Source organism: Saccostrea cucullata, unplaced genomic scaffold (assembly GCF_032062105.1).
Source record: "Saccostrea cucullata isolate Sc308-1 unplaced genomic scaffold, CSIRO_AGI_Scuc_v1 ctg773, whole genome shotgun sequence".
NCBI lineage: Eukaryota > Metazoa > Mollusca > Bivalvia > Ostreida > Ostreidae > Saccostrea > Saccostrea cuccullata.
In genome coordinates this window covers 20,001-44,857 of record NW_026928493.1, presented here as the reverse complement: position 1 = coordinate 44,857, position 24,857 = coordinate 20,001, and the positions used below count along the sequence as shown (strand labels likewise).

The 24,857-nt window shown below is 35.1% G+C and overlaps 1 protein-coding gene across 1 annotated transcript in view; it reads left to right on the top strand.

The window, feature by feature from the left end:
* Window positions 1–24,857, top strand: part of LOC134277763 (uncharacterized) — a gene marked incomplete at its 3' end in the record, with an annotated part of 50,306 nt that overhangs the window by 5,782 nt on the left and 19,667 nt on the right. Inside the window, exons 8-33 of the mRNA XM_062760074.1 lie at window positions 623–764; window positions 967–1,215; window positions 4,027–4,069; window positions 4,473–4,691; window positions 4,814–4,857; window positions 5,353–5,475; window positions 6,534–6,625; window positions 6,707–6,752; window positions 6,846–7,097; window positions 12,574–12,628; window positions 13,074–13,246; window positions 13,653–13,826; window positions 13,939–14,200; window positions 14,573–14,724; window positions 15,111–15,284; window positions 15,900–16,121; window positions 17,030–17,072; window positions 17,201–17,361; window positions 17,438–17,620; window positions 17,950–18,159; window positions 18,582–18,624; window positions 18,980–19,143; window positions 20,942–21,115; window positions 23,252–23,507; window positions 23,599–23,756; window positions 23,995–24,159. Of these exons, the coding sequence (XP_062616058.1) occupies window positions 623–764; window positions 967–1,215; window positions 4,027–4,069; window positions 4,473–4,691; window positions 4,814–4,857; window positions 5,353–5,475; window positions 6,534–6,625; window positions 6,707–6,752; window positions 6,846–7,097; window positions 12,574–12,628; window positions 13,074–13,246; window positions 13,653–13,826; window positions 13,939–14,200; window positions 14,573–14,724; window positions 15,111–15,284; window positions 15,900–16,121; window positions 17,030–17,072; window positions 17,201–17,361; window positions 17,438–17,620; window positions 17,950–18,159; window positions 18,582–18,624; window positions 18,980–19,143; window positions 20,942–21,115; window positions 23,252–23,507; window positions 23,599–23,756; window positions 23,995–24,159 (3,979 nt within the window). The remainder of the gene's footprint in view (window positions 1–622; window positions 765–966; window positions 1,216–4,026; window positions 4,070–4,472; window positions 4,692–4,813; window positions 4,858–5,352; window positions 5,476–6,533; window positions 6,626–6,706; window positions 6,753–6,845; window positions 7,098–12,573; window positions 12,629–13,073; window positions 13,247–13,652; window positions 13,827–13,938; window positions 14,201–14,572; window positions 14,725–15,110; window positions 15,285–15,899; window positions 16,122–17,029; window positions 17,073–17,200; window positions 17,362–17,437; window positions 17,621–17,949; window positions 18,160–18,581; window positions 18,625–18,979; window positions 19,144–20,941; window positions 21,116–23,251; window positions 23,508–23,598; window positions 23,757–23,994; window positions 24,160–24,857) is intronic.

Genomic DNA, 24,857 nt, shown 5'->3' with positions numbered 1-24,857 from the left:
TTATATGTTTTTTCTTTAATTATTCAAATCATTTCTTGATAAACTCTCACCTTTTTAGCATATGGTCGCCTTTATAGTTTTTATGACTAAAATTTTAATTAAAATATATTTTTGGCTGCCTTACAGTCCCCCTTCCCTCTTAAAATTGCAAGCATCCTCAGGTTGAGTAGATACAAATTTGTTCAAAGCATTATCCTCTGGAGTAGGTGAAGACATATACATAAAAATATGTAGGGAAAAAATCTTCAAAAATGTTCTTTTCAAGAGTAAAAGGACTGATTATTGAAATAAATATACAGTCAACCTAAGATGGTGTAGATTTGAGTTGGTTCAAATAATTGTTCCATTGGGTAGGGTGGGGCCTAATTAATGAATTGTTGCATCTTTTGTGAATTCAAGATACACTGTTCTATTCTTTGTACCATATATACCGACTTATCTTTCTTAGATATTGTTCACTCTTAAAAGCATGAGAATTTAAACAGAAATAGAGACATACACAGTGAAGTGAAGAAAAAAGTATTTTTTTATGTTGTCATGTAAACAATACATGTATTCATATTTATATTAAATAACATATGAATTGAAAGATTGTTATTTAAATATGCATTTGTCCTTAAAGGATACATTTCTTAATGGAAAACCTGCGCCAAGACCAGAAATAATGACAAAAGGTCAAATAATAGATGAATTGGAGTGTAGGAATTTGTCAACTAAAGGTTCAAGGGACATGCTTAATGAAAGATTACGGGAAGATCATCTTAGTAAGTACAGGTCTTCAGATGAAAAATATTTAAACATTGTTTTCATGTCAAACGGATTATAATTATTTAAGTAGCTGAAATTTTAGATACCGTGTAGATTTTTTTTCTAGAATGGTTGTAATTAAGCATCAAATATACTGTAGGAGTAAGTTTACATACATGAATACATCAAGCAAGCTGATGTGAAAATTTATTTTTGCAGGTTGTTCTTGCAATGGTCATGATCATAGCTTGCCAAAGATTCAGGGAAAACTTTCTAAAGTGCTGTATTATACAATACAAAAAGACTGTATGAGAATAGATACTTGGACAGACATAAGTTTGGATATTCTGGGAGAAACCTTCACACAGACGTTTAGTGCTTATCTTGATCTTAATCCCTGCAGTTATTTGCTGAAGGTCTCATTTGAAAGAAAAATTTTCCACATGATCCTGCTGGATTATAAATGGGGTATACCAAAATTTTACTTTTTAGCTCACCTGAGCCGAAGGCTCAAGTGAGCTTTTCTGATCACATTTTGTCCGTCGTCCGTCCGTCTGTCTGTCCGTCTGTCTGTCTGTCTGTCTGTCCGTCTGTCTGTCTGTCCGTCTGTAAACTTTTCACATTTTCGACTTCTTCTCAAGAACCACTGGGCCAATTTTGATTAAACTTGGTACAAAGCATCCTTGGGTGAAGGGGAATTTAAATTGTTAAAATAAAGGGCCAAATCCCCTTACAAGGGGAGATAATCAAGAAAAGACAAAAATAGGGTGGGGTCATTAAAAAATCTTCTTCTCAAGAACCACTGGACCAGAAAAGCTGAAACTTATGTGGAAGCATCCTGGTAAAGTGTAGATTCTAAATTGTTCAAATCATGACCCCCAGGGGAAGGGCGGGGCCACAATGGGGAATCAAAGTTTTACATAGAAATATATAGGAAAAATCTTTGAAAATCTTCTTCTCAAGAACCACTTGGCCAGAAAAGCTGAAACTTATGTGGAAGCATCCTGGGGTAGTTTAGATTCTAAATTGTTCAAATCATGACCCCCGGTGGAAGGGCGGGGCCACAATGGGGAATCAAAGTTCTACATAGAAATATATAGGAAAAATCTTTGAAAATCTTCTTCTCAAGAACCACTAGGCTAGAAAAGCTGAAACTTATGTGGAAGCATCCTGGGGTACTGTAGATTCTAAATTGTTCAAATAATGACCCCCAGGGGAAGGGCGGGGCCACAATGGGGAATCAAAGTTTTACATAGAAATATATAGGAAAATCTTTAAAAATCTTCTTCTCAAGAACCATTGGGCCAGAAAAGCTGAAACTTATGTGGAATCATCCTCAGGTAGTGTACATTCTAAATTGTTCAAATCATGACCCCCGGGGGAAGGGTGGGGCCACATTGGGGAATCAAAGTTTTACATAGAAATATATAGGAAAAATCTTTGAAAATCTTCTTCTCAAGAACCACTGGGCCAGAAAAGCTGAAACTTATGTTGAAGCATCCTGGGGTAGTGTAAATTCTAAATTGTTCAAATCATGACCCCCAGGGGAAGGGTGGGGCCACAATGGGGAATCAAAGTTTTACATAGAAATATATAGGGAAAATCTTTGAAAATCTTCTTCTCAAGAACCACTGGGCCAGAAAAGCTGAAACTTATGTTGAAGCATCCTGGGGTAGTGTAGATTCTAAATTATTCAAATCATGACCCCCGGGGGAAGGGTGGGGCCACAATGGGGAATCAAAGTTTTACATAGAAATATATAGGAAAATCTTTGAAAATCTTCTTCTCAAGAACCACTGGGCCAGAAAAGCTGAAACTTATATGGAAGCATCCTGGTATAGTGTAGATTCTAAATTGTTCAAATCATGACCCCCGGGGGAAGGGTGGGGCCACAATGGGGAATCAAAGTTTTACATAGAAATATATAGGGAAAATCTTTGAAAATCTTCTTCTCAAGAACCACTGGGCCAGAAAAGCTGAAACTTATGTTGAAGCATCCTGGGGTAGTGTAGATTCTAAATTGTTCAAATCATGACCCCCGGGGGAAGGGTGGGGCCACAATGGGGAATCAAAGTTTTACATAGATTTATATAGGAAAATTCTTTGAAAATATTCTTCTCAAGAACAACTGGGCCAGAAAAGCTGAAACTTATGTGGAAGCATCCTGGTGTAGTGTTGATTCTAAATTGTTCAAATCATGACCCCCGGGGGAAGGGTGGGGCCACAATGGGGAATCAAAGTTTTACATAGAAATATATAGGGAAAATCTTTGAAAATCTTCTTCTCAAGAACCACTGGGCCAGAAAAGCTGAAACTTATGTTGAAGCATCCTGGTATAATGTAGATTCTAAATTGTTCAAATCATGACCCCCGGGGGAAGGGTGGGGCCACAATGGGGAATCAAAGTTTTACATAGAAATATATAGGAAAAATCTTTGAAAATCTTCTTCTCAAGAACAACTGGGCCAGAAAAGCTGAAACTTATATGGAAGCATCCTGGTATAGTGTAGATTCTAAATTGTTCAAATCATGACCCCCGGGGGAAGGGTGGGGCCACAATGGGGAATCAAAGTTTTATATAGAAATATATAGGAAAAATCTTTGAAAATCTTCTTCTCAAGAACCACTGGGCCAGAAAAGCTGAAACTTATGTGGAATCATCCTCAGGTAGTGTAGATTCTAAATTGTTCAAATCATGACCCCCGGGGGAAGGGCGGGGCAACAATGGAGAATCAAAGTTTTACATAGAAATATATAGGAAAAATCTTTGAAAATCTTCTTCTCAAGAACCACTGGGCCAGAAAAGCTGAAACTTATGTAGAAGGATCCTGGGGTAGTGTAGATTTTAAAATGTCTTAATTATGATCAGTGGGGTAGGGTGGGGATGCATTATGTATTACAAGGAGGAAATCTGGTAAAGAACAAAATGGTCAAAGCTTCTCAGGTGAGCGATGTGGCCCATGGGCCTCTTGTTCTTTGTCAGACCTCTTTACTTGTTTACTTTTAATTAGGTTTTATCAGATTTGCAAGTAAAATTTCTCTTATTGAGATGACAAAATTTCACTTATTGAGAAGACCCAAATTTGGTAACAACAAACTAGAATGTCAAAAACTTGTACCAAAAAAAATTTTTCAATAAAATCTAAATACCATTCATGTATAAGAATTTTAACATCAGTGCCACAATTATTATTATAAAATTGTCAAATAGATGTTCATTTTTTTTAAACATTAATTTTTCAATGAATTTTCCAGATAATCCTCCTTTCCTTTTTTTAGGTTCAGAGGAAATAGAAGTAGTCTCTCCCAATATTAAAGTAAAGTGAGTACTTGATGTGTAAAGATCAGTCATGTTGGAAGCAGTTTTCCCAAGTCTTTTATTTTTAGCAGGGCTTATTGCTCAGAGAGCAATTGCCAGCTTATGCGATCCTGTTCAAGGCAGGATGTCGACCCCATAGTCGCCATTTTAAAGTTACGTGCCAAAATACAGTTCTATACTCTCAACCGCTTTTGAGATAATACAAACGCTAAATAAAGCAACAAAAATAAAATGAAGTTTTATCTATATAAATAAACATTAGTAGTAATGACTTTCAAAACTTCAGTCCGAAGTCAAAGAACATAGTTCATTAGCGTAAGGATTTTTGATAATCAGTGTTATCGTAGCTCTCTACACATACGAGGAAAAGTAGGAGAGGGAACCAGACCTGTTTGTTTACATTCAGCTGCTTACTTACTTACTTATCCTCTCCGTGCCCCGGAGGACGCATGAGGCCGTTCAACAACGAACGCCACTTACGGCGGTCACTGGCAACAACTTCTCCCTCCTTCCAGCTGTTCCAACCCAGTTCTTCCCTTTCTCTCTCAACAGAGCGTCTCCAGGTGTTCTTTGGCCGTCCTCTTCTTCTCTTTCCCTCAGGGGCCCAGGTGAGAGCTGTTCTAATGTGAGAGTTCTCTTCCCTTCGGAGGATGTGGTCTATCCATCTCCATCTTTTTCTTTTGATGGTGCATGATAGAGGTATGGACCTTGTTCTTTCATATAGTTGTTGGTTTGTTATTTTTTCAGGCCAGTGTATTTTAAGGATCCTCCTAAGGCATTTTCGGTGGAATGTATCAAGCTTTTCATCATCTTTTTCTGTTGTTCTCCATAGTTCGGCACAATACAGCAACACAGATAGAACGTTCGTGTTGAAGATCTTAAGTTTGGTCTTTGTACTGTATTGTGCTGACTTCCATACCTTGGCAAGGGATGCAAAGGCTGTCCTGGCTAAGCCAAGCCTTCTCCCAATATCTGCCTCAGTTCCTCCGTTCTTGTCCATTGTGGCACCTAGGTAGAGAAATGCTTCAACGTCTTCTATTTCTTTATCATTCAACCTGATGGCATCCTTCTTTTTCACATTTATTCTCATGCTTTTTGTTTTATCCACGTTAATTTGTAGGCCTGTATATCCCGCAACAGCCTGCAATCTACTGGTCTTCTCTTGCAGGTCGCTGTGTTTGCTGGACATAAGTGCAAGGTCGTCTGCATAATCCAGGTCTTCTAAAGTGGACATAAACTTCCAACGTATACCTCTCTTCTTATTGTTGGTATTTCTCATGATCCAGTCTATCACAATGATGAACAGGAACCCAGACATAACACATCCTTGTCTCACTCCTGTCTGTACTCTGAACCAGTCAGTTGTTCTTCCATTCTCTATGACACAACTAGAGCTACCATCAGCTGCGGTACCATATTAATTCTGATTCTGACAAAATCGGACCGTGGTACTAGGATTGAAAAACTCACTGTCAGTGTCTTATCATTTATATTGATAGTTTTAAAATAATTCATTCTACTCTGTAAATTCATTCTACTCTGTAAATGAGCCCGGCTCTCTGTACTTCTGAGTACTTTGATTTGTGGATTGTATGCTAATTTTTGTAATTCCTGTTCATTTGACTCACTTTTAAGGTAAAAATTATTAAAATTAATGTATTTGTTAAGAAAGTGTGTTTTTATTATGCCCCCCTTCGAAGAAGCGAGGGTATATTGCTTTACTGCTTCTGTCGGTCCACTTAGTTTCCGTTCATTTTCTTCACAACCTTTGCACATACTGAAATGAAATTTGGTATACAGATATATCACATGAATATCTAGGCCAAGTTCTGTTTTGGGTACAATCGCACCATTTTTGACAGAGTTTTGCCATTTGAACTTAGAAAAAATTCCAGTTATTTGCAGTTTCCTTTCGTTTTCTTTGCAGAGGTTGCACATACTGAAATGAAATTTGGTATACAGATAAATCAGATAAATATCTTGGTCAAGTTCTTTTTTGGGTACAATCGCAATATTTCTGACAGAATTATGCCCTTTTGGACTTGGAAAAATTCCAATTTGGGGGGAGGGGGGCATAAGTGTTTTACAAACATCTCTTGTTTTGAATAATTTCTTGAAAATTACATAATGAATGTATTAAAATAATGCATGTAAAATCTTCCAACACGGTATTATACAGAGCTTTATTTGTAGATATCGGATAAAAAAGGATGCAGAGAAAGGCATCTTCCTACTGAGTTTTGGACTTCAAGTCTGTGTGGAGCCACCATCTGATTGTATTCTTGATGAGTATTTTTTCACAGATTTTAAAATCTCATCACCTATATGCGAAAACTACACTTTACCAGGTTTTTGAATTTTTTGATTTGCTTGTTTTATTGGAAGAAAATAAGATGAAATTATGTTCACATAGGGTACATAACTCCTTATATTATTGCCTTTTATCATAACATTCTTCTTGCTGTAGGAAATGGATCTATTGGAGAACTGCTGAAACACATAGGCATGGAAAATGTTGAAGATGCCTTTAACTTAATATTGAAAAAGTTTGATTTAGATGTAAGTCCTAATCATTTTTTCTTTTTTGAATTGTTGAATCATTTCTGACATATACAGGTCAGTTGCATTTGTTTTTTTTAGGACGTGATAACTTCTGAAGAAATTTCTCTTCCCCCTTCACCCATGGGTAAGTTTGACATTAACAAGCAAATTCTAGCCAAGAAAATAATTCAGTAATTTAATATGTCATTTGAATGGAATTATGCATCTATACTTACAGATTGTCCTGTGAAAATTGATCCAACAAAGTATTTAGATCCATCTACTAAACACATGTTGAGATGTGTTCAGCCATCCAGCTGTTGGGGAATTGAGTGCAGTCTTCATTTAGCCTTCAACCTTCCTGATACAAATGCAAGAATTACAAGAAATGTTGCTTTCTCATTTTCCTTGGACCCATGTGATTTTTCCATTGAAATCAAATTTGGAGGAAAAATTTTGATTAAATCCAACATTTTACAATTTGAATTTGGTAAGATCATTCTTACTTTAACTCAATTAAATCCAGCATTCATGAACGAGATGAACTGTACAGATTAAAAAAAAAATTAAATGATGATCATTTTATGAGGGGGACTCAATATTTTATGGCCATAATATTCTGACCCCCTCTCCCCTCCCTCTTAAATTAAAAGGGCAGGGGACTCAATATTTTATGGCCATAATATTTTGATTCCCTTCCCTCTCAAATTAAAAGGTAGGGGGACTCAATATTTTATGGCCATAATATTTTGAACCCCCCTCCCTCTTAAAAGGGTAGGAAGCCTCAATATTTTATGGTCGTAATATATTGAACACCAGGTTTGATATTTCATAGGGGGTTCAATATTTCGCAGTGATATTTTGAACCCGGGTACAAAATAATGTGGGGTTCAATATATTATATGACACCGAGTTCAATATACTTTAAAACGAGAAAATTTGGTGCATACGTATTTTAGCGCAAACACAAGTGGGAATACATTGGCGCAAATAAATTTTAGCGCTTGCACTTGTCATTAAAATATATAAATGTGATATTTTGTTTTTAGCTCACCTGAGCCGAAGGCTCAGGTGAGCTTTTCTGATCAAAATTTGTCCGTTGTCTGTCGTCGTTGTAGTCGTTGTCGTTGTTGTCGTCGTCGTAAACTTTTCACATTTTCATCTTCTCCTCAAGAACCACAGGGCCAATTTCAACCAAACTTGCCACAAAGTATCTTTGAGTAAAGGGGATTCAAGTTTGTACAAATGAAGGGTCATGCCCTTTTCCAGGGGGAGATAATTATGAATTAAAGAAAAATTAATGGCATTTTTAAAAAATCTTCTTCTCAAGAACCACAGGACCAGGAAAGATGAAACTCATGTGGAATCATCATCAGGTAGTGTAGATTCAATTTTGTTCAAATCATGACCCCCCGGGGTAGGGTGGGGCCAAAATGGCTGATCAAAGTTTTACATAGAAATGTATAGGAAAAATCTTTAAAAATCTTCTCCTCAAGAACCGCAGGGCCAGGAAAGATGAAACTAATGTGGAATCATCCTCAGGTAGTGTAGATTCAATTTTGTTCAAATCATGACCCCCCGGGGTAGGGTGGGGCCAAAATGGCCGATCAAAGTTTTACATAGGAATATATAGGAAAAATCTTTAAAAATCTTCTCCTAAAGAACCACAAGGCCAGGAAAGATGAAACTCGTGTGGAATCAAAGTCATGTAGTGTAGATTCAATTTTGTTCAAATCATGACCCCCGGGGGTAGGGTGGGGCCATAATGGCCGATCAAAGTTTTAAATAGGAATATATAGGAAAAATCTCTAAAAATCTTCTTCTCAAGAGCTACAGGGCCAGGAAAAATGAAACTAATGTGGAATCATCCTCATGTAGTGTACATTCAATTTTGTTCAAACATGACCCCTGGGGTTAGGGTGGGGCCAATATGGCTGATCAAAGTTTTACATAGGAAAATATAGGGAAACCTTTTTAAATTTTCTTTTCAAGTACTTCAAAGCTATGATTAGTATTATTTATATGGAATCATCCTCAGATAATGTAGATTCTAGTTTGTTCAAATCATGATCCCCTGGGGGGTTAAAATTCAAGCTCCCCCCCCCCAACCTCAGTAAACTTTTAGTTCTGATCTGATATGTGCTTTTTCCTAGCCGATGTGCTCAGGTGAGCACTATGGCCCCTGGGCCTCTTGTTTTTATCCCCACCCGTATTTGACTAGTCAAGCACGAAAACACAATAGCACTCCGGGCCCCGTATATAAGTAAACATTCGTCAAGTTTACCATGGTGTTGCAATCACATGGACATGGCACAATGGTAAAATTTATTGGGGCCCCGCTCGGCGGGCGCCCTGTATTGATCAGTCTGTCCGTACGTCCTTCCAGCTGTCCGTCTGTCTGTCTGTCCGAGATCTCTTGTCCGGAGCATATCTTCTCTCTCCTTGACCCAATCTGGCTCATACTTCACCCACAGAGTGCCTTTAGGTAAGCGGTGTGCAGTGACCTTGAACCATGTTTCTAGAAAAAAGGTCAATGTCATAGTAGAATGGTATGAAAATTTTTTGTCCAGATAATGTCTTCTCTCTCCTTGGCCCAATCTGGCTCATACTTCACCCATGGAGTGCCTTTAGGTAACCGGCATGCAGTGACCTTGAACCATGTTTTCTATGTCGAAGGTCAAGGTCATAGCAGAATGATATGAAAATCCTTGTCCAGATCATATCTTCTCTCCTTGGCCCAATCTCTTGAACCATGTTTCTAGGTCAAAGGTCAAGGTAAATAGCAGAATGATATGAAAAATCATTGTCCGGATCATGTCTTCTCTCTCCTTGGCCCACTCTGGCTAATACACCCACGGAGTGCCTTTGGGTAACCAATGTGCAGTGACCTTGAACCATGTTTCTAGAACATTGGTCAAGGTCATAGCAGAATATAAAATATCTTTGTCTGGATCATATCTTCTCTTTCCTTGGCCCTATCAGGCTCATACTTCACCCAGTGAGTGCCTCTGGGTAACCGGTGTGCAGTGATCTTGAACCATGTTTCTAGGTCAAAGGTCAAGGTCATAGCAGAATGATATGAAAAATCTTTGTCTGGATCATATCTTCTCACCCCTTGGCCCAATCTGGCTCATACTTCACCCACAGAGTGCCTTTTTGGTAAAGGGTGTGCAGTGACCTTGAGCAAAGTTTTGAGGTCAAGTGTCAAGGTCAGAAATAGCCCTTCTGTTTAAATTCTTGTCTGGAACATATTTTCACTTTCCTTGGCCTAATCTGGCCCATGCTTCACAAACAGAGTGTCTTTGGGTAAAAGGTTGCAGTGACCTAGAACCATGTTTCTAGGTCAAAGGTTAAGATCATAGCAGAATTATATGAAAATCCTTGGAGCATATTTTCTCTCCTATCAATCCAATGTTGCTCATACTTCACTCAAAGAGTGCCTTTGGTCAGTGAATGTGCAGTGACCTTGAACAAAGTTTCTAGGTGAAGGGTCAAGGTCAAAGATAGCCTCTTTTTTTAAAGTCTTTGTTTGCTGCATAATTTCTTTCCCTTACGTCCACTCAGCCTCAAATTGACTGGATACGGAACATTTGTGATTTTCCTTCCATATTATGATAGAGGATATGCAACAGTTTTCATAGAGAATACATTTCTAAAAGTTTTTTTATTGTATTATTTTTCAGGGAGTAATACTTTTTGTCCCCTTTAATCTCAAATACCTTCAAAATAAACCCTTTTCAGCTATGTTTCATTTTCATGTTCATTGCTAAAAGCTGGACACTTTGAGATGGCCACCATCTCAATGATATCTAGTTATAATTTAATTTTAAGTAAAAGAAGTGGAGTACGGTAAATTTGGTTATTTTTGCAGTAGATAAATTTTTAGCAAATTTGCGAGTTCATTGCATTCGCAAAAATATTTTTCTTAAAAATAATTCAACAATAAAAAAATGTAAACAAAGTAGTGGTCATTTGCAAAATTTTGAAACTTAAAAATTAATCAACAGCATTTTGACCCAGATTTACAAAATAAAATCAACATAAAAATTTCTAGATTTACGGTATTTACGTATTTTTTTCATATCAAAACAATACATGCATCGAAAGAAAGTTACTTGAATAAACGGTAATTATGATCAGGACGGTATTGCTCAATCGCCATGCTTGATTGCATTGTTTACCTCGAGGCCATATACAGTCAAACTTGTCATAGCGGTCACCTCTATCCAGCGGTCACTTGTCCTATGCGGTCATTTTATTTCCTCCCAACGAAATTTCCTATATAAAGTAACTCTATTTAGCGGTCACCTGCGTAACGCGGTCAGCGGTCACCTAATTTCAAACGAAATCGCCACTTTTCCCTGTCTTTAGCGGCCATTTTGTCCAATCACGTGATCTGATCTGGAGTCAGCTGATTCCCAATTTTTGTTACTAAAGTAAATAATCAGTTAAGTGTTGCGGGATCGTGAATAAAAATTAATAAATGGAGCAATTATTTTACTGGATAAGCATATTTAAGAATCATTTTACAAACTAACTGCTTCTATATTTTACAAAACTCGAATAACTAACGTGTTATGCTTATGATGAAAAAAAGTTAACAGGAAAAAACAAATACTAGTATTATCGATAGCTGATTATCAGGGTCTTATAACTTCTGGATTTTTAATTAAGTTTTAAAAAAGAACAACATATGAACTATATTAATCTTTTAATGACTATTATATTTTTGTTTACTATATTTACAGTGTCGATATCGTGCCCAACTCTGCATGATCTGAAAGTTGTAAATGTATTACGCTTGATAGGCATTTTAATTTTCACACCTATAGGAAACTTGCATCATTTGTTGAAGCCATAATTACAGTTTATATACACATTGTGCCTTGGGTATGTTGTGAATTTCACAAAGGAAACGACCGTTAGGGATTAGTAACGTTTCATAAGTTCATTGCTCAGGACACCTGTGCACCTGTTGATCATCTGAGAGTTTATTATACAACAAATCATATACAGTTGTGTACATGTATTTAAAAAAAATACATGTACAGAGGTTAATTTTATGAATCAAGTTTAGATAAAATAATTTTTAACTGATTTTATTCATTCCTTACACAAAGAAAAAAATTGTTTTGATGGGGGATAATGCAACACCCTTAAGTGTAAGATTCAGTATACAGGTATTTTATTAATTAATTTTCTTGGATTCATTAAATTTAGTTTGAATTCATCCATAAAAGTAAATTAAAAAAAAATAATTTAAGTGAGATCACTAATGTCCAATACCTAACTTTCTTGTATAATTTGTGGTGAAATAAATAATATAAACGCGAAACTGACTAAATTTGTAAATAAATTCTTTTTAAAAAAGATGAACCTCTTTTCAAAGGTCACCTCTGTATAAAGGTCACTTTTGATGAATCCCGTAGGTGACTGCTTAATACAAGTTTCACTGTAGATGATTGACACACCGAGAAGTCAAACTTTTAAGGTGCTAATGATAAGAATCGGCCGGGTAAAAACTACCAGGGTAACAATTATAGTTTAATTAAATTATAATTTGGCAGAGCTTTCTCAATCGAACCTACCATGTACAGTGCTAGTGTATATTTAAAATCCAACGACCCTTCTACATTACGTAATCCCGTGTTCCGGTTTACATGTACTTAATATAAAGCTTTGAACACACACAAAAAAATAATATTTAGAAATCTTTTAGCGCATCATAAATTTGAGCGTTCAGAGGCTCTTGCGGAAAAGCGCTAAAATTAGTAGTGCGCCAAATATTCGCGTTTTACAGTTTTACTGGCTCCGGGACCATAAAACTTAGACAACTATATTCTTAGACAACTATATATTCCTTTTCTGAAAGTGAGACTGCATGAGATTAAAAGTGAGCCTGTCTAAGTTTCTTTTTGGCCCTTGAGCCTGAATTAGCAGATTCTTAAAGAAAAAATGTTTTGCAGGGAAGCAAGCAGTTTTGACTTTTGGCTCTGGAAATCCACCACCTGTTAAAATTGTGTAAGTTGATACTTTAACTCTTTACAACTTACTGAATTGTTATGCAGCATACACTTAATGTTCCCGTCTTAGAAATACGACATTACCATTTCCCCGCAAACACTTTATAGTGTGGTACAAGTTTCCCTAAAGTTTAGTGTAAATAATATCACGTAATATTTTAATAAGAAAATAACTTTTATATTTTATGAGATTTAAGCAAGTATAAAATAGAAGAAATTTGGCAATAAAGTGCGTGGAAATATGTGATTGCTGGAAAACGGTATTCGCATGATTTTGCGTTAGAAATTATATAGGAAATTTTAATATATACATTAAAATGTGTGACTGCGGGGAAGGGGGTTATTGCAGACTTTATATTTAACTTTTAATACGTTGAAATTTTTAAATTGCACAATACTATATTATGAATTGTATTAAGGGATGTATTGAATTTTTATTACAGATACAAAATAAGTAAAATTGAGGAAAGCAGAGGATTTTTAGTGGACATGAGATTGACGATCTGTTTCCCTATTGTTGGAAACAAGTTTTGCATTCCTAATGAGAAAGGATTCTTGTTGCTGGAAAATCAAGAGATTAGAGAATGTGGCAGTATTGAATACATTAAATTTCAAAGTAGGCTTATTATTTTTTTATTATGATTAACTCACAATTTTATTTTGCATATTTTTCTTTTATTTATGTGGGTAAAAATATTTTATAACATTCACATGTTACAAAAAGACATGATTTGTTCATTTACTAAACTTCTTAACATATTCTTTTTGTGTTCAATCTAATTACATTTCATTGAATATTTTAAACATTATTCTTACCTGCAGTTTCAGGGCCCTCAATTGTCTATAATTAGGGCCATTAAATGGCTCAATTCCCAATTCTGAAAAAGTTCCCTTTCCCCCAGTTTTATATGTTAATTTTTCCAATAGTCAATTCTCCCAAAACTTAAAGAAAATACTGTTATATTGCAATGTATTATTCCTATGAATTACTTGAAGGGTTAAACTATTCAAATATCTTTCAGATTTTTCTCTTACAAATTGGATTAGAGAGAAGGGCCTACCAGCAGATAAAACGTTAGATGAAGGAGCTCTGATGTTGTTACTTGAGCAACTAAACTTGACACACTTCTTTCAACAAGAGAAATGTGACCAAACAAGACCACCATACATTCCATCAATACAAGGAATAAACAATGGTGACTTCTGACTTGAAATTCTTTTTTAAATTGATAAACAAAAAATGCTAGCAATTTTAAAAAAAATAAAATATGAATTTTTAAGGTAAAAAAATCATTTTGCATCTTGTAGATTGTCCTGGTTCTATTGCCAACCTTCCACTCCGGATCCCGAGTCCTATGTCCTGTTACATCCCAGATTACTGTACAGGAGTAGAGTGTTGTGCAGAGATCCCAGTGCTGGGACTAGGCTTACATCTCTTCGTGAATTTAGACCTAAATAAACTAGAACTGAGTTATGGAGTTGAAAACAAGATATACAAAGTAAAACTATTTGACTATATTTGGGGAGATGAAGTAAAAGTATCTGTTGACGGAAACTTAATAGCATTTATGTAAGTATACAGTCATATTAAATTTCAAAGATGCATGAATATGTATTTATCTAATGGCTGTTAAACTTAACTGTAATTCTCACATAGGAATAACAATTTAGCAAACAGTTTACATGAGTAAGCGTGATAGCTAAATTCTCTCTCATAATTTATGACAACTTTATGAATTATGGGGGTGCAAAAATTATTCAAGAAATGAAAAGATTAAGAGAGGTGCATAAGAAAAATAGTGCACATAAGAATATATATATATAATTATATATGTATTGAAATAGAAATATGTAAAAAGCCATTTTAATGACAACTATATATTGTAGTCATGGTGTCATACAAAAACTAATGGATAATTATGTATAAAATTATATGTTGTAGCTTCAGCATAAAACCACTGACTAACAGGGATATGTACATCTTTAATGCTCATGTGTCTGTGTGTCTTGATGATGGAGACTGTTCTATAAAAATACCTATATTCTCTAACACAAAAATACCAGCTGTCAGAAAAATGCTTCCACATGATCAAAGTATGTAGTGCACACAATCCAAACTCTTAAAAAAAGATACTAATTTAATTATCAATAAGGCCATGCAAAATTAATTCCTTGGTTCTCAGGCCTTTTTTCAAGAAATATGATGAGGGAGGGAGGCTTTTTTTTTTTTACTTTTTTATTGCCCCCAAAACATGATGAGGCAGCTTTTTACATTGTACAAAACCTAAGAAAATGAGGGAGGTGATTTGTTGTTTTTATTTTATTGATTTAGCAATAAAAAGGGTCAATGAGGTGCCCTTGGAAGAGATGAGGGGAGGGCCTGAGAACCAAGAAATTAATTTTTTTTGGCCTAATAAAAATAAGCAATAAAGATTAGAGTAGAAGGTTGGAATTTTTTAAATGTTTCTTTAAAATTTCAGAATTTTCTTTGACAAACTGGATGAAAAACATGAATATTGCATCACTGACTGATTTGAAAGACAATGCAAAGACTTTGTTGATTCAGCAGTTGCAGATAGACAAGTTCCTCCTTGATGCTACATGTGACATCCATGATGATGCTTATTCACCTTCAAAAAAAGGATGGAGCAATGGTAAAATTATTTCTTAAAATATGCTTAATTTAAAAAAAAATCCTCGAATTTAAAATCTCTGATCAAAATATGTGTTTTGTCTGTTACTGGCATCATGAATGAAGACTTTTCACTTTTACTTCCCCTCTAGAAATTTTGGGTACATTTCAACCAAGCTTGCCACAAAGCATACTTTTTGGTAAATAGGATTCAAGTTTGCTTAAAAGAATTCCAGTGCGATTTCTCAAGGGGAGAAAATTAATAATTAATGAAAATTGAAGGGCTTTATTCATCAAGTGTCATTAGAGCTGCTTGGCCAGGAAAAAAAGAAGAAACTTATTGGAAAGTTTCATTGCAAAATTAAGTTTATTCAAATCTTAAGGGAAGACTGAGGCCAGAATGGGCAATCATTTTTTTTTTCATAATAGGAATATAAAGGAAATTGGGAATCTCTCTCTCTCTGACAATTTTTTTTGCACACACAGCTAATGGAATACATTTCGACATTATTGTACACAGAGTGTTTGTGTTTTGCTGTCAATTTCTCTTGAAAATTCAGAATGATATAAGATTAAATCTCATTTAATTTGTCCAAATGTCCTCAAAACTTCACCTAATGTCTTCAATGTCTTGTAGATTGTCCATTGGATTGGGTAGTGCCCCCAGCGATTCCTTTCCACAATGTGAAATGTGCTCTGACAGAGAACTGTACCAGGATTGACTGTTGTGTGGACTTCAGTCTTCTGAACCTGAAGCTTCACTTCTCCCTCCACTTTGACAGGTGTAATTATGTCATCTCTGGTGGAATAGAGAAAAAAACCTTCTCATATGGACTTCTGGATTTCAACAATTATTGGGGTAATGGTTATTATAAAATCCAATGAAGACATGAATACCCTTCTGCAAGAGAAAGAGAATCTAATTTAATGGGCCTTAATTGTATTAAGGCTTTTTAAAAGAACAATGTTTAGAGGTTAGCTTAACATGTTCAGACTATACTTACACAGTACTCCTATGAACTAAAGACATAAGGCAGCTTTTCAGAGTTTGTCTACTACCTGTCCTGCTATATTTTGTGGCATAATCACTTTCAGATTTTATAAAACTTGGGCCAAAACTTTTTGTTTTAGATCATATGCATCACCCAGATGTCTTCTTGTGATTTTTTTCATCCACCATGTGTTATGTGCATTGTTTGTAAAGTTTGTATACTTTTAAACATTTTCAACTTCTTCTCTTGAATGGCTAAACCAATTTTGGAATAAGGCACCTTTGCATGAAGGTGAAAAATGAAATCTTTTCTTTATATACTCTTAATAATCAAGCTGTCAAGCTATTAATATGATTGTAATAAACATAGGATTGAACTCATACCAGAATTGGGAAGTTCTTTGGTGTTGTCTTTGGTGTTGTGTTGTTTTATTGATCATATAATGAAAATGCATTAATTCTTTTAAAGAAATCTCTCCCCCTGTTTATTTAGCTCTATTGATCATATAGTGAAAATGCATTATTTTTTTGAATATTTTTTTTTTGCTCCCAAGATTCTAAACTAATTCCAAGTTAACAAAATTCATGGCCCCTTGGTCAGAGGTTGTTTGGATGGAGCTCTATTTATCTATACCATATTATAATGAATTTAATACAATTTTTTTCAAGAAATTTTATTTGATGTTTCTGTGTTTACATTTGAATAAAATTAAATCATAATACATCTGTACCTATATGTTTGATATACCGGTATATTTTTTCTTGTATTTTTAAAGGCAAAGAAATGGAGTTCAACATTTTGAATATAGTGCAAATGAGGTAAGTTCAGAAACAGTAAGAAGCAGAATTGAAAGTTTAAAAATGAATACTTAAAATATGATTTAAGAATAAATTCAAAAAACTACCCTTCTCATGTAATATACAGAAAATTTTGTCTCTTATTTAAGGTTTAAAGCCAATCAGTTACCAGTATCAAAGAAATACATCATTGATCTGAGTCTTGCTATTTGCCTGGAGCCAAATAAATGTGAATTTAATGCCTCTGTTTTCCATGAAACTCTCATGCCAGTGCTTGAATGTGATCTTTCAATGGGTTTCAAATCAAAAGGTAAGTGTAAAAATTATTACCCTCACCAGAATGTTTTTAAACTGAATATTCATGACAATTTATTTCCCTTATTTAGGTTTTTCTCTGACAAACTGGATGAATGAGCAAGGATTGTCACTGGAGGGAAGCCTTTCTTCAGCTTTGTCCAACTCTCTGTTCAAGTTGCTGGGCATTGATTCATTCATGAAAGAGAAATCCTGTTCCCGCTCAGAAAAACCATACAGTATCAACAAATTACAGAAAGATGGCTGGTCTTCAGGTAATATACAGTTGAGAACAAAAATAATTTTAGTATAATGAGTTTGCAATGTATTCAATCAAAGGCACAGCAAAGCATCTCCTCACAAAAGATCCTATCATTACATCAAGGCAGCATTCAATATCAAACCCAACATTAAGTTATAATTCTTTATAGTGTTGAATCATACACAGGTGATTGTTAAGGCCTTTGGTCCTCTTGTATGATATTAAAAACATAATAGATGTATCGTAACATTTTATCACACAATGCTTGTAGACATTTTTCAGAAACTCATTTTTTTTTTAGCTGATGTACAGATATTACTATATTGTATATATTACTTTTAGAATGTCCAGTGCATATACCAATCTCGCAATTAAGAGGAAGTGCATCTTGTAACATTAAGGAGTCCTGTACAGCTGTATCTTGCTGTATAGAGGTGGGCAAAATAGGAAGGACATTTGAAGTGGAACTGGACATTGACTTTTGTAACCAGAAAATAACCTTTGGGATTGAGAAACTGACAGAAAGTCTCTCTCTACAGCTCTTTGACTTTGGTATTTATCATTTAGTTATTCATTATGAAGGCTCTGTATGAAATGCTGGAGTCATAAATGAATCAAATTGTTTATCTATCCATCCATCCAATTGTGTATTCAATCATGTCCAGGCTATTACTTTATAATAGAGAAGAATCATGAAAGAATCATGCTTGATATATGACATATCTTGTCATAGTGTTTCATGACCTTGACACAAGGTCATTCTTGTATGTTCAAGGCCACTGGCAGAAAAGTATAAAATTACATGTTCTATATATATAGTTTCCTAATGGAGAAACATTCATTTGGTAGTTCTTAATTACCTCATTGATTGTAAAGTTTTTGGGTTCAAGATTAAGATATTATTTATTTCTTTTATGTCTTTATGTCTAAAAGGCAATTTTCTTTATGTCTAAAAGGCAATTTATTTTTGGCAGGTACAAGAAAGGAAATGGTGATAATGGGTGTTGTAAAACTTGGGTAAGTTTGTTTTTGTGTGGTTGTGTTGCAAGAGATAGAGCAAGTTTCACTTAATGCTTTCTTATGAAAATTAAATCTGCTTAGTTTTAGTTGACATTGGATTAGATATTACTTGGATCCTTGCATATCTAAAGAAAAGGATGCAATTTTCGCACTAGTTAATCATAACTTAAATCAGTATTCACATAAAACATATAAGTTTCTTCTTCTAAAATAATTCCAAAAAAGTGCCAATAACTAGACTCCTTCTAGAATTAATTTTGCATTTTGACTTTTTTTTTCTTGTCAATAATGTGCTTTAGGTGAGCTTTTTGAAATTTGATTGTTTGCATTTGGATCACTTGGCTTTTTTTAGATTTACTATATGGGACAATTATGGGGAAGGAGTGTATGTTGTGTCTGCAGATGTATCCATCTGTTTAGAGGATGGTGGAGATTGTTTGATTAATGTTGACATCCTCAATAAAGCCAAACTTCCTAAACAGTCATGTATATGGGAGACAAATTTTCATACAGCTGGTACGTTTTTTTTTTATGCCCCATAAATGTTTTTGCAATGACAGTCTGTCTGCCTGTCTCTCTGTAAAAACTGAAACATTGCCCATAACTTTTGATTGGTTGATTTAAAAAAGTTACATTGCAATGAATCTTAGGCAAAAACTTGAACCTAGTCACTCATCCAGAAATTGTAAAGCAATATGAACTTGATCTGATTTACATTTTCTGGATAAGTGACTTGGTTAAAGTTTTTGCCTCAGGTTCATTGCAATGTAACTATGAATTTATCTTTACGTAGGGATGCACTCTACCAGACTTGATTGAAATGCTAGTTTTATCTTCTGGGTGAGCAATCAAGTAAAAGTTTTAAATAAAGTCTCACTCTTAAGCAACTTTAAGTCCTTTTATGAACAAACTTGCATGGATGATGCATCTAGGGATGAATACACAGATATTTTGACTTTGGTTACTTAACATGTGCTCAGAAAAAAGCTGTGGTATCTTTGTTAATTTTCCATATTTTAATTTTGCTAACGATAGTGAGGGTGAAAATGAAATGGACTGAAAATGTTCCTATATAAACAACCAATCCTATCCGCCACTAAAGATAAAACTCTCTCAATAAGACCTTTACCATTTTTAGCTCACCTGAGCCAAAGGCTCAAGTGAGCTTTTCTGATCAAAATTTGTCCGTTGTCTGTCGTCGTCGTCGTCGTTGTCGACGTTGGCGTTGGCGTTGTTGTCGTTGTTGTAAACTTTTCACATTTTCATCTTCTTCTCAAGAACCACTGGGCCAATTTCAACCAAACTTGCTACAAAGTATCCTTGGGTAAAGGGGATTTAAGTTTGTTCAAATGAAGGGCCACGCCCTTTTCCAAGGGGAGATGATTATGAATTAGAGAAAAATTAATGACATTTTTAAAAAATCTTCTTCTCAAGAACCACTGGGCCAGGAAAGATGAAAGTCATATGAAATCATCCTCAGGTAGTGTAGATTCAAGTTTGTTCAAATCATGACCCCCAGGGGTAGGGTGGGGCCAAAATGGCCGATCAAAGTTTTACATAGGAATATATAGGAAAAATCTTTAAAAATCTTCTTCTCAAGAACCACTGGGCCAGGAAAGATGAAACTCATGTGGAATCTTCTTCAGGTAGTGTAGATTCAAGATTGTTCAAATCATGACCCCCTGGGGTAGGGTGGGGCCAAAATGGCCGATCAAAGTTTTACATAGGAATATATAGGAAAAATCTATAAAAATCTTCTTCTCAAGAACCATTGGGCCAGGAAAGATGAAACTCATGTGGAATCTTCTTCAGGTAGTGTAGATTCAAGATTGTTCAAATCATGACCCCCTGGGGTAGGGTGGGGCCAAAATGGCCGATCAAAGTTTTACATAGGAATATATAGGAAAAATCTATAAAAATCTTCTTCTCAAGAACCACTGGACCAGGAAAGATGAAACTCATGTGGAATCATCCCCAGGTAGTGTAGATTCAAGTTTGTTCAAATCATGACCCCCGGCAGTAGAGTGGGGCCAAATGGCCGATCAAAGTTTTACATTGGAATATCTAGGGAAACCTTTAAAAATCTTCTTTTCAAGTACCAGTACTTTAAAGCCATGCTTAGTGATATTTATAGGGAATCATCCTCAGGTAGTGTAGATTCAAGTTTGTTGAAATCATGACCCCCTGGGGGGTTATAATTCAAGACACCCCCCCCCCCCCCCCCAGTAAACTTTCAGTTCTGATCTGATGTCATGTGTGCTTTTTCCTAGCCAATTGCTCAGGTGAGCGATGTGGCCCCTGGGCCTCTTGTTAGGTTTTTCTTTGAGACAGTTTATGAAGGACAATGTATTGAGGAGTTTTGAAGGCATACAAGGTCTTGCTTTAGAAGAACTCAAAGAAGAACTTGGTCTTCCTCAGTTTTTATCCAACCCATCTTGCTCATTGTCTAGTGCAATATACCGACCCTCAAGAGATGGAATTAAAAATGGTAAGTATTTTGTAACATTTATTTTATCTTAAGCTTATATATGCATTCTTTCTTAAAAATGTATTCATTTCATTAAAGCTTCTGGGTCATTTAAGTAACATCTGCCATTTCACATTATACATTTTAAACATTTTTAGCATAATTCAAATGTAGTTTTCAATTTAAACCAGTTTTTAAAAATATGTAACACAATTAGATAAAGAGGAACAAATTTCTAGGCCCCTCTTATCTTGGGACTTGAGAGGTGGGGACCAAAACATTAGAAATTCTTCCAAAATCTATTCTTCTTGACATCTGGATAGGGCAATTTCTTGCATATTTACCGTATTAAGTTAATAATTTTCCTCTACCAAAATCATTCAATTTGTTAACCTTTTGCCTAGGACAGCATTTAGTTTACAGAAAATATAATACAAACACCTTTTAAGGCCCTCTTAACTAATGGACATCTACATGTACAGCGTTGTGCCAAAAGTATTCGCGGAAAAATGGCGGCCGCCGTAAAACGTTCACGCTTCGCGTTTTTTCAAATCGTCCTAAATCATTATGCAATCGCTTTTTTGTATTTTGACATCATCCCCGAAACCGCGTAAGGTCAAAGTTTACCGTGATGTCATGTTTGACGTCTGCTAAAGTTAGACTGCCGAACATTACGGACTGTAAACAAGATGGGTAGAAAATCAAAAGAACTGTCACTAGAGATAAAACAGCTGATTATAGATTTGAAAGAAAACAGACATAAAGTAAGTGAGATCTCAAGAATTACGAAAATTCTCGAATCTACATGTAGATCAATTTTGAAAACGTTTCATCAGCGAAAAAGTGTGGAAAGTCCCAGGAAAGTGTCAAAACGTGGTGAAGTAAGATTACTTCGTATGGTTAGGAAGAACCGGGGAAGTGTTTTGAAGGACATAACAACTGATTTTAATGATGGAAATTATTGTGAACCTATTAGTGAACAGACAGTCAAGCGGATTTTACATAATAACAAAATTTACAGAAGAGTAGTGAGAAAACGTATGGTTGTCAAAGAAGTAAATAGAAAGAAACGTTTAGCCTGGTGTTTACTCAAACGAAGATGGACTGTTGAACAAAACTGGAAACCTATCATATTAAGTGATGAATCTCAAGTGGTTATAGGGCAAAATAATCGTGTGTATGTCTGGAGATCCGCCCAGGAATCGTACCGTCCGGAGTGCATGTATGCGATCTCAAAACCCAAAGTTTCCGTAATGATATGGGGATGCATCAGCTGGTATGGTCCTGGGACTCTATGCAAGGTACAAGGTAACATTAATGCTGAGAAATATATAAATATCCTGGACAATCAATTGTGGCCTGTTATTGCCCGACATTTCCCTGCAAACAACTACGTTTTTGAAGACGATAATGCGCCGGTACATAGAGCTCGTGTTGTAGAGGAATATAAACTTGCAAATAATATTCGGGGTATGGTGTGGCCAGCCCAGAGTCCGGACATTAATATTGTTGAAAACTGTTGGCATAGAATTAAAAGACAGATCCAAAATCATGCCGGAGATATTACCACCCCTGATCAGCTGTTCGATGTTATTTTACACACTTGGCAGAATTTCACCATAGAATATGTTCAAAGCCTCTATAAATCTATCCCAAAACGCATCATGGCATGTGTACGATCCAAGGGACACTTAACAAAGTACTAAAGGTAAGCATTTGTTTGTTTTTGTTGTATTTGGTTGATTTTTATGTTGCAAGCGCGATAACTCTCAGATCACGTCCGCCATTTTTCCGCGAATACTTATGGCACGACGCTGTAGCAACAAATGGCAAGATGTAATGAGCATGCAGTTAGCTCACTACAAAAATTGGAAATGTCATGTTGTTTTGGTCCTTGCCTCAGGTGGGTGAAGATGAAATATTGAAAACATTACACCTAAGAAAAACTTCTTTCATCATAGAGATTTAACAGAAATGTTGACTTCATCATGAAATTATATAATTATATATATATATATATATATATATATATATATATATATATATATATATACCTTTTGAAAATTTTGCTTATTTCTGGATGTTTAGTGAGCAGTCAAAGTGCTTGATGGCAGTAATTTGATAAAGAAAAAACTTTTAAAATTATTAATGTCACAGAATGTCCTAAGCCCATTGGATCGTTGCCCTCACTTCCCTCCAACATGAGATGTGCTGTGACTGAGTCCTGTACTGGGATAGACTGCTGTATAGGAGCAGCACCAATTCATCACAACTTCCATGTGTATCTAGATATTGATCCATGCAGTCTGAAGATGGAGTTTGGGATTGATAAATTACAGTTCCAGCTCTATTTACAAGAATTTGAATTTGGTGTGGAAAAAGATGTCAGACTAGCAAATGTTGTCAGAATGAGGTATGTTTGATATTTAATATGGAGTATGTTTTGGTATTTTATATTTTGATTAAAAACAAATTGATGTATGATTCTTTTTGTGCAATTTTAGGTTTACAATATGGGATCTTGCAGCAGAAGACCAGTTTTTGATTAATTTTAGGACAAGCATTTGTTTCGAGTCCTATCTCCCATGCTTGTTGGATGTTGTAATCTTCAAAGAACTGCGCTTACCAAAGAAAGAATGTGAATTTGGACAACAAAATTCAAGTAAAATGTTTGATACTTAAAAAAGTATTGTAGAAATTGAGAAATTATATTTTTAAAAATGTATGCTTAAATAAACAAATAATTTTTTGAAAAAAAATAAACTGGTAAGGAAGGTGTAAATTTTCATGAAAGACACCAAAATGTATGCATCTTGGTTTGCAGTTTTGATGTAGTTACTTTCTGGCTAGAAGTCTACATGAATTAACTGAACTAAAAAAAAAAAAATCATTTCATGTAGATTTTTCATTGCATGGATGGAAGTCCTCAATGGGTTTAACAATGAATACACTGGAATCAGCAGATACAGACAGACTAATGGAATATCTTGGAATAGCTGGTTACCTAAGGAGAAATCAGTGTAGTGCAGAAAGAGGAATTAACACAATCAAGGGATGGAATGATGGTATTTTAAATTTATTTCTTCCTTCAAGGCATATTAAGTTATCTGTGTTTCTTCTTTAAAAGTTACTTGAGCCAAAGAATTAAGTGTACTCTTACCTTTTCAAAGATAGATAGTCTTTATCGGGTAATCTTTTTGACTTAAGATCTGATCTAGCTGTTATCAGTCTTTGCCCTGAAGCCTAGGACAGATTTCACCCTATTCCACTCTTAAGAAATATCGCTTATATTTCAAGACATTTATCATGTATTTTGTTTATCCTGCAACATATTCTTTACATTTGAACGTCCAAAACTAACTATTTTCGATAGATTTAGGCACATTTCTGCAGTTGAAACTATGACGCCATGGCGTAAACATTGCAATATACATGACGTCACAATGCTTTTAGAATGTCGGAATACATGCACGAGGCTTTATTAGGGCAGTGACCGCTTTGGTTTATTAGGTTACCTTTATTAGGTCAATGCAAGGGGTAGTTGCAGGATAAAATAACATGGATGACGATGTCCTCTAAACGATGAGGTTCAAACTAAACTGAACTTTCTCAAAAACCATGCATCGATCCTAACACTATAACTAGAAGTTTTAATATTCTAAGAGAGAACCCTGATCATACAATTATTTATTAAATATTCTAATGATGTAGTATTGTAAGATACATAACCAACATAATTAAGATAAATGGTTTCTCAGAAAAA